The 13950-nt window shown below is 42.9% G+C and overlaps 1 protein-coding gene across 1 annotated transcript in view; it reads right to left on the bottom strand.

Moving 5' to 3' along the window:
- The window catches only part of manbal (mannosidase beta like), a 49313-nt gene that overhangs the window by 16905 nt on the left and 18458 nt on the right, over positions 1-13950 (bottom strand). The window contains exon 2 of the mRNA XM_086005602.1: positions 12629-12870. Coding sequence (XP_085861728.1) covers positions 12629-12778 — 150 coding nt within the window. The 5' untranslated portion in view covers positions 12779-12870. The remainder of the gene's footprint in view (positions 1-12628; positions 12871-13950) is intronic.

Here is a 13950-nt window from a genome sequence, read left to right as displayed (position 1 = left end):
CCTTTAATAAGGGAAGGCCTGCAGTACCGCGGCGCGACGTGCCGCAGAGCGTGGTGCTATGGCACGTAGCGCCGCGATATTCACTCGCAGCGCCCCAAGAGGGAGGCGGGGCACTTCCAGTAGCACCCCGCTTCCTTCTTGGGGCACTACTGGTGAATTACGGGCTCGGGGGCGCCAATTTGTTTGGGGCGACGAAGTTAGTGCCCCAAATGGGGCGCGACTGAATTTTTCCCCCTTACTTACATTTCTTAGTATCTTTGCATATTATATGGGCATTTCTAAAGATGTACAAGATGATTAGTACTCACCCAGTTAAACCATTATTGCAAAAACAGTGCTGACATGGTTTTGCATGGATGTGTTAAATAGTTCTCCACTGTGGTGGTGATGTACATATGATGATACAAAACTGTCAAAACACATTGGGAAATTTCTATGCGCTTGATTGGAAATTGTAATAAAGGGTCATTCCATTTTATAAACTGGTTTATGCATAAAAGCATCCTATTGATTTCCAGCTTTTCCCTCGACATGGGTTCCACTGTTATGCAGCCTGTGGTCACTGTGTCACAATTTAATATGGAAGACTCTACTGCACCCTGGTGTCACAGGATGAAAATGCAGCTGTAAGGCATTCAAATTAATGCTACAGAATTCAGACACATGAATCAATGGAACTGCATCTGCATTCATTGTCTGGATGCAAACTGCAGAACTTCAATAAAAAGGACAGCCTCCTCTATTCAGAGATACGACGTGCCAATGATTATTAATCCATGAAAGCACGTCTCTTCCAGTTACAACAGTTCACAAATGAATGCCAATGATGAATAGCTGTGAAGAAAGGCATGATTCATCACATTGCAATGCAGCTCTTCATATGCTTTGCATTGCAAGGAAGCTCTCAACAGTAACAGCACCGAGTGCACACAAATGCTTTTTCTTCCCAATATAAAGCGATTTATCAAAAGCAAAAAATTACAGTTAATGTGGTGGACTGGATTTTCCAGTTAATGTCTCCGCAATGTTATTGCCAGCATTACTGAGTGTTGGGATGCAGCAGTAGCTGTAAAACAAAGCTACCATAAAGGCCTGCAGTTTCTTCCAGTCCTTAGTGGCATGCGCAGTTTTGTTCCATTTAAAAGCTGGTGAGCCGGCTGTACGAGAGCTCCGGGGCGTTGGGCGGCTGCGGAGCTTGAAGGAAACATTGCGCAGCATCTGTTTCAGGTGTTGTCTGAGGGATAAATGTTGGCCAGGACACTGGGGAGAACTCCCCTACTTATCTACAAATAGTGCTGTGGGATCTTTTACATCCACCCAAGGGGGCAGGCAGGGCCTCGGTTTAACGTCTCATTCGAAAGAAGTGGAAGACTTTGGTGGCGATCTGCACTGAACTTAAGGCCCTCTTGGGGCAGAGTTTACAGTCACGTTGGCCTGCTTTTTTCCCCTACATTAATCCCATTATCCTGCTTTCTCACCAAACTCTATGGCCTAGAAATTCAGTAAGGCCCCGCCAGGTCTTCAGCGCCCGAAATTTAGCGCTCGCCCGGATTCCCGCAGCGCCCGCCTGAAATTCAGTTGCGACGGGCCAAGACGGAGGCGGGCGCTACTGCAGGGTTTGGCCGCCTCGCTTGGGGCGATGAAAGTCTATTTCAGGCGTCCAGCTGCCGCTGCGCCACCCGATGCGGTGCGGCAGGCTGGGGTACTGCAGGCCTCCTCCTTCTCTTAAGGAGGAGCTGCCTGCAGCCGTGAGATCGCCGCTGGATTCCCCCGGCAAATGAGCCCGGCACCACGGAGAAGTGCCGGGCTCGCGGGAGTCAGACAGCAATGCTGCGGGGGGGTGGTGCAGGAGTCCGGGGAGGGAGGTGCGGCCATGCGGCCGCCGGGAAAGCGGCCGGCCGCCCCTCCACCTTTATGCGCCGGCCTCTCGGAGCTGCAAGGCCCCGTTTCCAAACGTTGTTTGCGGCCGCTGCGGGCGAGGCGGCCGCAACGGAATTTGGCCTTCGGAACGGAATCGCGTTGGAACCGGGGCGCTGCGCACACCGATGACGTCATCGGTGCCGGCGCAGCGCTACCGGCTAACGCCGATGTTAGGGCCCAACTTAATTTCGGGCACTAAAAAACTTCCGGCGCAACCCACTCTTTCGCCCCTAAGTGGGCGCAAACGCAACTGAATTTCTAGGCCTATATTCTTAAATATCTATCCAGTACATTTTGAATATTGCAATTCATTAATCATCACTTATGACAAAGTGTTCTTTGTGTGCAAGAATGTCATTTTCCCCTTTATGTATCTAGTGTTTATGTAGAGATCGTGGCCTCTTGACTTGAACTGACTGCCAATGGAAATAATCTACTTTTACCTGGCCTAGTCCTTTGATCATTTTGAACACCTCTATGAAATCCACCCTTGATCTCCATTGTGAGAATAAAGCATTAGTTGCTCTAGCTTTTGCCCATAATTCATACCCCATCAGCCCAGGGCTCTTACATCCCTCCTAAAGTGAGGAGCCTAAAACTGCAAAGTTTTCCAAATATGACCTAACCATCGTTTTCTAGTCGTGGTTTTGTAGTCAATCCCCTGGATAGAAAAGTTGCACGCGTCTTTTAATGGCTTTTTTAAAAAACCTGTCCACATACCTCTTAAGGATTTGCACAAATAGATACTTTTTCTTCTCCACTATGTTCATAAATTTCCTATTTAAAGGTATATTTCTATTCTGCATTCTTGTTCTCACATTTTTCTACATTAAGCCACATCTGACACTTCTCTCTCTCTCCATTCTCGTAACTTGGATTCTGTAGTCTCCTGCATTGGTCCTGGTAGTTTGCTTGACATCATCAGCAAACTTTCCACCCCTTTATGTCTGGATCCAAAGCAAATTAGACAGAGATTACAAAAGAAAGAAGAAAAAACACACAAAAGTAGCTCAAAGACCATCCCCTGGAGCACCCCAGGTGCTGTCGTCAGCCAATCTGAAAACATCCATTTACCATAACCCGTTGCCATCTTTCATCTACATCGCCATTTTTCCTTTTATGTCACGGGCCCTAATCAAAGGGTACAGGTATAAGTATATTCCATTGAAAAAGGAAACCACTAGTAGTTTTAGGATGTCATGGATAAATAAATAAGTGAGAAACCAAGAGAACCTATGACGACCATAAGAAGAGATTCCCTCGGATGCTTCCTGATATATGAGAAAATACAAATATAAAGACTTGAAAAGTTGGGTCCTTTTTTCATTAGACTGATGCAGATTTCGGGACAATATAATAGAAGTTTTTTTTTAAACATTACGACAGGATAGTTGAGGCGGCTTCCAGTAGTTGTTGGGTCAAGAACGAGGGGCCTTAAATACAAGGTTAAACGTAAGAGATTTAGATCAGAGGGCAGGAGAAACTTCTTCACACGGAGTTATGAGGCTGTCGAATTCACTTCCAGAGCTAGTGGTTGGGGCAGAAACTGTCAACATCAAAAGGAAAATAGGTTGAAGGAATATGGGAATGGGGTTGGTAAATGGGATAAGAACTATTTGCTCGCCTGGAGGGTAAATGTCAACAGACTGGTTAGGCTGAATGGCCGGTTTCTGTGTAGTAATTTCTATGTAATCCTCTCAACCAATTTATTATGTGACAGTAGATCAAATGCTTTCTGGAAGGCCATATAAACGGTTTCATATTTGATTGGATCAGGATTGTAAAGGTTCTCTTGGTTCATGGAGCTTGTATCAACAGCCCCCAGGTTAATTTTACAATAATTTGATTCCCCTCCCACAATCACACCCCTGAAAACTTTAAGATTACCATCATATTCTCTGAAGTTATGTCTGATGGGAAGGTAGCAAATTTGTGAGTATTTGCAAAATAATCCATTCAGGGGATGCGAAAAGGGGCTTAAAGTACATTTTCTGTAGGACAGCAACTGTGATACGACTTGTTATAGAGGGGAAAAGGATCCCGGATGGGTTATGCGGCTTTGATATGTGCCACTGAATATAGAAGATAATCACGTCTTTCACAAAATTATTGGGAGTCAGAAACAATTCCCTTGAGGGCGGATGCAAGTTCCAATTGAATTTATTATGGTATATTGCTCCTTTAAAGCACACTGCAGTGTTGGACAGAAGGGCGCAGTGGAACAACTGGATAAGCTAGGGTTCTTCAGCTTCAACCGGAAATATCACACAGGGGACCATATAAAATAATGAGATCGAGAAAGGAAACCCAGGACAATACTTTCAGATATGCCAAGACAGCAGGGCAAGTTCACGGTTGTGAAAGGGAAATTTGGGACAAATGTCAGAAATATTTTTTTTTATACAGAGGGTGAACAACAATTGCAACAGGGGTGCCGGGACACTTTAAGCAACAACTTGATGCTGTAATGTGAAAATAGTACGGTTGGTATTCTGGAAGGGTGAGATTAAATGGGCTGAAAGATCTTCTTCATCCAAACCTAACTCGTCACCACCAATGGCTTTAAAGCAGTGGCGTCATCCAAACAGTACTTGAGGGCATATGAAGGGTTTTGAACAAAGTGAAGCAATTTTTCTTTCCCCTCAACACCCCCCATGCCATCTTCCTTCAGGGTGCGTCTCTGTTCTCTTTGGCTAACCTGTACAGGATTTACCAAATCTTCCTGCCTTAGAGAGGGGAATGCAGTCGGCCACAGTGGAGGTGGGAGGATAAATAACTATTGTTCAACGCTCTATTTATCTTATCCAGTCAATTAAATCAAATGTAACCTCCTATATTGTCTACACCACAAGATTACAAACACTAGACTGCACAAAGCATTATGGATAGCAATTAACGTGGTAAAGAAAAAAAAATACACTTAAAACAAAGGAACATCAGATCACAGAATTAGTTCAATGCACAGGAGGCTCCTCAGCCCATCACACCTGTACTGGCTGTCAACCAGCTATCTATTTAGTCCTACTGACTTGCTCTTTCCCCATTCCCTTTAATTGTTTTCCTTTTTTTAAAAGAAATTACCTACTTCGCTTTTAAAAGCAATTATGGATACTGCTACCACCACTGTTTCTAGGAGGACATTCTATGTCCTGATAACTCTCTGCATTAAAAAAAATTATTTCCACCTCACTCTTTCCTTTGGTGATGATAAATTTATGTCCTCCAGTTATTGACTCACCAGCCAGGTTTACTTCATCAGAACTCCACCATTTTAAACACCTTTGTCAGTTCTCCAGTGAAAAGAGTTCCAGTTTCAGTAATCCATCCTCATAATTTAAAGCCTCTCATTCCTGGTAACACCTGAGTAAATCTCTTCTGTACACTCTCAGCGTCACTGACAACCATCCATCCGAAGGTAGGATGCTCACAACGCACTCAATCTTCTAACTGTGATCTACACCGTTATTTGCAGAAGTTTAGCATTAACTCTGCTCTAGGATCCCGTATGCTGGATTTAAACCTAGAAAAAAGAAAATCACAGGCAGACAAAATGGAGCAAAGGGAAATTAGAGCTGTTCTTTTAAATGTTTTATGGAATGGTAGAGAATGAAAGAAAGACAGACTTGCATTTATATACTGTAGCGCCTATCATGACTACCGAACGTCTCAAAGCGCTTTACAGCCAATAAAGTACTTTTTGAAGTGGAGTAATGTGGGAAATGCAGTCAATTAGCGCACAGCAAGCTCCCACAAACAGCAATGTGATAATGACCAGATCATCTGTTTTTGTTATGTTGGTTGAGGGATACATAGTGGCCAGGACACCAGGAATAACTCCCCAACTTCGAAATAGTGCCATGGGGTCTTTTACATCCACCCGAGAGAGCAGACGGGGCCTCGGTTTAACATCTCATCCGAGAGCACTGCACCTCCGACAGTGCAGCACTCCCTTAGCACGGCACTGGAGTACCAGCCTTTGTGTGCTCAACTCCCTGGAGTGGGACTCGAACCCACAACCTTCTGACTCAGAGGTGAGTGTGCTACCAACTGAGCCAAAGCTGACACTAACAGTGTATGTGTCCTAACAGTAGCTGCAATTGAATCTTGTGATTTAATTCATTGGGAAAATAGTTTCCAGTTCAGTAATTCCAGCAGGTGAGGCACCAGGGCATGTATAACATGTTAAAAAAAATAGCTGAAAGGCATATACTTGAATGAAAAAAACAGAACTTGAATCACAGCTGCAAGCATAAGTTTCAACAGACAGAAATACAAGTTAAAACAGACTGAAACTTATACCAATAAATTCAAGATTCATCTGCTGTAGACTACTTGGAAACCAATTATATCCTTTGTAAATGGCAAGCTATCATAATCCATTATGGTTTTGTTAAAAAATGCTTATTACTGCGTGCTGTTGGTCAACTAAGCGAGAAATTTGTGAATTTGCTGCTGCACTGCTCAATATAAATGGGCAGTACTGTCAATCAGTCCAGATCGAACTGCCCCTCTCCTTTCCCAAGCTACCTAATGTCACTTGAGAGCAAGAATCTATTTTTAACCAATTTTCACAATCAATTTTCAAGTTACGAGATGGCGGAAAATCAATTTCTTCCCAAATTTGAAGGACGCATCCTTTCATACATACACCATACTGAAGACCCAGCACAGTCCACTTGGGAAAAAGTTAAGGAGTTTTGTCTGACGGGATTCTTCCCATCTGAATCCATGCTAGCTTCTATTTAATAAGTTATCAGACAGATAATCCTCACGTTTACTCCTGATAGTTGATTCCATTATTTTACCAGTACTGAATCTACTGGTAGCTCACCAGCATTCATTGACTCCCTCATAATGACCGTCAGTGCCTCACAAATCTTCCCTCTTGGTCCTCTGTTATACCAGCAGACCAGATTTAAAGTATTTGGATTTAACAATTTAATTTTTTAGTTAAATGATCAAAAATGGTTTATCTGACATCTTCTACTGCTGGCAAGAGAGTTAAAAAAAAAAAAATCACCAAATTCTCTGAGGGACTTCGAGCTGTTGAAAGCACTTAAGGCAGGTACTCTTCGGAGATACACCGTACAACAGAATGATGGCACTTTGAGCTTATCTGGTAGCCTTTCATGCAGAACTTGATGAGATACCCCAATCAGAAAAGTGTTTAGATAAGCTTCCCCACAGAACAGAAAATATCCTTCTCTTAAAGCAATGAGGCAAAATGAAGAGGGATAGCTAACTGGTACCACTAGTGCTTAAAATGGAATGGGTTAAGAGAGGGTACTTTCCCCCACTTGTGTACAATTGGTCTGTCCCTGCCCACAACCTTTGGCCCTGCCTGAGCCCTCAGCCCAAGCTCCAACATCAATGGCCAAACAATCAGCGTTATAAGTAATAACAACAGAAAACGCTGGAAAAACTCAGCAGGCCAGGCAACATCCGTGGAGAGAGAAACAGAGTTAACGTTTCAGGTCGAAGACCCTTCGTCAGAACTGAGAAAAAAGCAGGAAATGAAACAGATTAAAAAGCAAGTTTGGGGGCTGGGAAATGGGGGAGGGGATGAAAGAACAAAAGGGAAGTTCTGTGAGAGGTGAAGAGACATTAAGAGATATTCAAGGCGAGACGAGATGGTAATAGGACAGATTAAGAAACAAAAGATGGCTCTAGATGAAGTGTGAATTGCGCTGGCAGGATGAAAGACAGCTGCCATGTGGGAGAGAAAAAAAAAGGAAAAGGCACAAACTAAAAGTGTGGATAAAAAATATATAAATATGATAGGGGCTGAGGTTATGATCTGAAATTGTTGAACTCGATATTGAGTCCAGAAGGCTGTAAAGTGCCTAATCGGAAGATGAGGTGCTGTTCCTCGAGCTTACGCTGAGCTTCCGTGGAACAGTGCAAGAGGCCGAGGACGGTGAGGTCTGAGTGGGAATGGGGTGGTGAATTGAAATGACAGGCGGCCGGAAGCTCGGGGTCACCCTTACAGACTGAACGGAGGTGCTCCGCAAAGCGGTCACCCAATCTGCGCTTGGTCTCCCCAAACTTCCCTTTTGTTCTTTCATCCCCTCCCCCGTTTCCCAGCCCCCAAACTTGCTTTTTAATTGGTTTCATTTCCTGATTTTTTCTCAGTTCTGACGAAGGGTCTTCAACCTGAAACGTTAGCTCTGTTTCTCTCTCCACGGATGCTGCCCTGGCCTGCTGAGTTTTTCCAGCGTTTTCTGTTGTTATTTTGGATTTCCAGCATCCGCAGTATTTTGCTACAGCATTATAAGTAGCCGGTTAGACAGGAATTGATACAGCAAAAGTATTTTTTTTATTCGTTCATGGGATGTGGGCGTCGCTGGCAAGGCCAGCATTTATTGCCCATCTCCAATTGCCCTCGAGAAGGTGGTGGTGAGCCGCCTTCTTGAATCGCTGCAGTCCGTGACGTGAAGGTACGCCCACAGTGATTCTTAGTATACATATAGGTTGGCTTAACTCCTGGATATCAGTCATTCGTCTAGACAGCAGATTGTACAGTGTCACTAATAGAACCAGGGGATACACACAAGGCTAACCTAGGGTTGCTGGTGGCATGGAGCGGGGGTGGGGGCATGCCTTAAATAAAAGAAAATACAATTAAAAAGAAAAAAAAAAAAAAAAAGGGGAAATGAAAAAGAAATATCTTATTTAAAAAAAGTGAAATAAGCCCTCTGTTTGCCAATGTAACGCAGAACCTTCTGGTTTACTCTTATGTAAAAAGATAATGAGTAACAAGTAACAAGGGATAAAGCAGTCAAGGGATATTACAAGTCATCACTATCCGATGTACTAAATTACCCAATATTGTATTTAACAGAACTGAAATATCCTCAATCTTCAAATACTCCAGTATAAACATTGACATAAAAACTTTATGACACTGCAAATATGTTAGGCAAATATATTTTGAAACTCAGTTCTGTCCCAAACACAAACAAATATTGAATTCAGGTATCATATTCATAAAACAAAGTGCAATTTTTTTTGTCAATATTCAATTTGAAACATTTATCTTTCCTTACAATCTCAGGCACAAGAGAGACGCCTATATGACTGCACCAATTTAAAACCGTTCAAATCAGAGGCGTGCAATGCATCCACAGTGGCTCATGGCTCATCTAGTTTGGGGCGAGTTAGTTAATTATAGTCAGGACAACAACATGGGCGCTACAATTAACGTCAGTGTTCCAGGGCAAAAAAGTGAAGAGATAAAATGGCAAAGAAACTGCTCCTGATCAGTATCCAGTGACCAATGCTGGAGGTGCGCATGTAGAGAATCAGGCGAGGACACGAGCAGACCCAATGGTGACAGCCTACATGGTTGAGTATCGACTGAAAGTTACCAGTGAGTACTGAGTGTGAAAAATAGCCACTTGAGTAATGCATCAGTGGGCTGTAGCCACCTGTGGAACTGAACCCAACATAACTCACTGCCGTCAAGTGAGGAGAGGCAAGAGTGAAACTAAGAATAACATTTAAAATGAAGGAAGGATTTTGGAATATATTAGCAGTAAAATGCAGTGTGTATTTTATAACTTCATATGGGCTTTTATAATCTGCACATTTCACGATTACCTTGAATTTTGTTACATTACCTTCTTTCATAAGTGGGTACAGTCCCCACCATTTACACCATCTACGCTTAGGATGGGCAGCTGCCTATATCGGGCATTGCCATCTCCGCTGAAGTCAATTACAAATGCGCCTCGTATATTAAATACGTTGGCTATTTTGGGCAATTCAAAGTGCTATTAAGTATTGTTATCTATTCACCCGAGAAGCGGAGTGCCTCAGCACTGCAGTGTCACTGTTTATATCTGGGTTTAATTGCCAGTCTGAGACTTTTTGAGAACCAATGATCAGCAGTCGTTCTCTTTGGTGGCCAGTGTAGTGAACAGAGGTCTTCTATAGGAGCTAGGTTGGATGTTAGGACGCGCGCTGTGGTCAGCCTGTTTCAGTCTAACATACAGCAGCTTGCCAGCGGTGTCCTTTAATCTATTGGGCTGACAAAGTAAGGAACCTAGACCAGATTTAGGTTCAGAAAGTAAATCTCTCTTAAAAGTGTAGACAGAGTTTGTTTTGACACTTTGCACTTTTAACATCCACTGCTTAGTGGACAAATCGAGCTCACACTAATGTGCCCGCTATAAGCAGTGCGGACTACTTAATTACAGGACTGGATATGGAAATAATAATGTGCTGTGGTCATTTTAATGTGGCAGCACAAGGTTTCCTCGCATTGTACACATGTAAATTCCTTTGCCTTGTGTTTCATTTCTCCCATTTTCTTTTTTTTGCTCTCCAGGCAATGAAGGCACAGATTCCTCGCTGGGATACAGTTTCACAATGCCAGCCAACAGTGGGCATCTCACGCAAGTGCCATTCTTCCAAGTACAAGTCCAGATAATGAGCCCTGCAGACAATTTGACTGCTGCGTACCAATTCAGCGTCCTCCGATAATGTGGTCACTGAATAGCAATCGAGCAGATGGCCAATTTTCACCTCCTTAACTGTGGCGCTGAGATCAACCAAAATGGAAATCAGCTTATTCAACAAATCTGTCTGGTTTAGCTACTTGCTGACTCGGTCAGTTGATAACATTAGGAACTTTCTAACCATTTACTAGTTCTAGAAAATTCTGCTCAGAGACTAGCCAGGATATATCAGGGCTCACTCAAATTGACTGACAAGGTATAAACTAAAGCAATTTACCTAAATGCATGTAACACAGGCTTATTTTTATTTACCTCTATCTGGCTCTTTCAAGATTTATTTCCTCCTTTGAAGCTTGTTGCTCTTCGCTGCTCCATTCATGAACTCCTCCCTTGTTTGAGCAGTTCACTTTATTCCTTTCTATGTTTAATTTCCTCAGGTTCATCAATAACTTTTAGGCCAACTATTTTTTAATTCTACTCACAAAGCAGGAAGCCATTTTAAAAAAAAAGTTTCTCCTGCATCACCGCTTCTACAGACACTTTTTGTGGGACGGTTGATAAATAGGGGTTTGAATGTTTCCACGTGTAATACCCCTTGCTCAGTTGCAAACAGATGTACTTGACACAGGACAAGTGCCCATTTTTTCTCACTGAAAATTTTTTCTCAATGCAGAAATGCACTCCACCAAGTGGCTTAGCATAGAATTGATTTTTCTTGTCATGTGCGTGGATGGTAGGTTTAATTACAAGTTACTAAACGAATGCTTGAAAAGGGGCCTGCGATCACATGGGCCCAAGTACCTTTATGTTCGCATTTAATATTATAAGAACTGAAAGTGGAATGCTTCTTGACTGGCAGGCAGCAGTGAATTCATTACTTTCATCTCCAGCTGTTACTCAAACAGTTTTCATCGTGCCAAGACGAATATTGGTTGAGAAGAACTCAATCTTATTCAAATACATACTGAAAATAACACTTTTGGTAAATATGTGCGAATTTGTAAGAAAATAGTTTAAATGTTTTTGAATATACCACAGGAGGAAATCCCTTCCTTGATGATTCTTGAAGAATTGTTAGGTTCATTTAACCTTTTGTTACCAGAAACACTACTCCAAAAGCTGTCCTGATTGCTTTGGTTTGTTTCTCTGCCTTCGGTCCCACTGAAGCAGAGAATGGAATAAGTTTCCTCCCACCATTCTGCTTTCCCCAGTGAACAGTTCAGGCACAACCCTCCTCCCAGGCCTTTGACCATGCTAATGTATGACTGACCACTAATCCTGAAAACAAGCCACAGAGACACGTCCTCCATATTGAGGAAGCAGAGTGGAGTTCCCACTGGATTACCACCTAAAAACAAGTTGTCTTAAGGTCAAGAATCAAACAGAATGGGGAAGGAAGACCTTCTGACGAATCCCTGCCCCTACAAGTCGACAGCCAAAATCTTCCTCTGTCCCCATTACTGCCTGCCCCACTGCATGAAAGGGTGGAGCTCAGGACTCCAGACGATTTTCCTCCATTCTCACATCTGCATGGCCCATGGAATAGAGGACAAGAAAGGAGGGCACAGTAGGACTGCAGCAACAGAAGGAAGAAGGATTATTATGACTGGGAGGTAGGAGAGCTGGGCAACGCTCCTTCTCCCAACCCCTCCAATTGCCTGTCGCTTGGCTACTAGGCTCATTCAGGGCCAATTTAAAATCTCATGCCAAATCGTCTGGGGGCTTCTGTCCCCTTTAAAACTGGCCCTGCCCACTTCAGATACTACAGTGAGTGCCCCACTGCAGCACCTCACCACAGCAGTGGTGGGCTCCCACTGAAGAATGGAAATACCACTGGCACTCTGCCCCGCATACCCAGGAAAATGGATCACGGTCATGGCAGGGGCGGATCAGCAGGCAGATATCCCACTCTGACTTACTTCTGGCAGCATCCATCCTGAGGGAAAAATATTCCACCCTCCCATAGCCTCCGCCACCTTCGCACAACAATATTGATGAAAATCTACTGGATCCCCATGTGGTAAATCAGGAATGGGTATGTTGAACATTTAAAGTAATAGAGATTTTAGAATGAAACACACAAGATTATAATTTTTTTAAGAAGAAATCTTCATGGTAAAGCCATTGTGCAGTGCTCTATCCGAGCATTTCATCACCAACTACAGCCAACAATGGCTCCCTCCCTCCGCTCCAAATCAGGAGCATCATCTTTTTCAGATGAGAAAGAAAGTGAGTGAGTTTGTTCTTACTGGCTCTGATGATTTTGAGGAAGGCAATAAGATAGACAATATGCAGACAATCTGGAAAATTGCCCCGAGGAACAAACCATAACGCAGGACGTCGTCAAAAAAGGTCGGTTCTGGTATTTCTGGCGGAGACAGATCAAACTCTGTAGCCATTCTTCTGCTGTAGTTGCTGGATTACAGCCGGTCTTTCTGGAGACCCTTCAGAGTTTTCCAATATTTTGGTCTTATTCTTTCACGATACGTATCTACGGGGGAAAAGTCAGAAAATAGATGGCTAAATGGTTAACGAATGTAATCCACAATATTTACAGAACCTGAAACTAATCAATATTCATTTAAAATTCGCTGATTCAAATATACTGCTCTCGGTCAGTGTATACTTTTTCAAATTGGGACCCCTGGACCTCAATGGGGTCCCCAGTTCAGTCGACTTCTGTCTGCCCGTCACCAGATTTCAATTTTTATCTATTGACTTACTAGCACATTATTTCTGTTGCTCTATGTGAATAAAACACATTTTCTGCAAAAACACTAATCTTCTTAAATCGTCATTGGCTTTTAAATGTTAGGACAAGGGGTACATGGGAGTGCAGGAATATTTGCAGGGGATCCCCAAGAGTGTGTTAATGTTTACAAAAAAAGTTTGAAAACCAGTATTAAATTCAAGGTTTCTTTCTTGTCACTTGCCCATAGATCTGTCCAAATGGACAGAAAAAGCATTGGTAACACACTATCCATATTCTAGATATGCACCCCTGATGGGCGACCCTCCAATCCGGCAGCATGAATTCAGAAAATCACCCATCTTGTACTTTGATATCCGAGAAAACATATCACCGTTTGATTCAAACAGAAAACTCCAACACAACAAACTTTTTCCCCCCGAACACAGAAAATCTTTCCTCCGTCTGGAAAGGTTTCAAAACTCATAGTGCAGTTAAGTAATGAGCACGGCTGTCAGTCATCTTTTTGTATACCAGCAACCTGTACAAGAACAAGTTTGCAGAAGTTGTTTTGCATTAGATTTAGTTGCAACTTTAATGGCCAGTTGACGTACAAGTAGAATTGGAAAAAAAAACCTAAGTTAATAAATAGGTTCTTATTCAGGCATTACATTCTTTAACAAACTGCATCAGTGTGAACATCAAAGCCAAAATGGCCTAAATTTAATCACGTTGGGTTTACTCAGAAAGACCTGAAATGGCTCACTTCAGACAGTGTTCAGAACATTACAATACAGAATTACATAAAATATTCAGCCAGTGTTTATGCACCACACGAGCCTCCTCCCACCTTACTTCATCTCAACCTATCCTTCTATTCTT

The sequence above is a fragment of the Somniosus microcephalus genome, chromosome 13, assembly GCF_052327205.1.
Source record: "Somniosus microcephalus isolate GS21.2 chromosome 13, FLI_Smic_1.0, whole genome shotgun sequence".
Taxonomy (NCBI): domain Eukaryota; kingdom Metazoa; phylum Chordata; class Chondrichthyes; order Squaliformes; family Somniosidae; genus Somniosus; species Somniosus microcephalus.
This window is presented reverse-complemented; position numbering and strand designations above follow the sequence as displayed.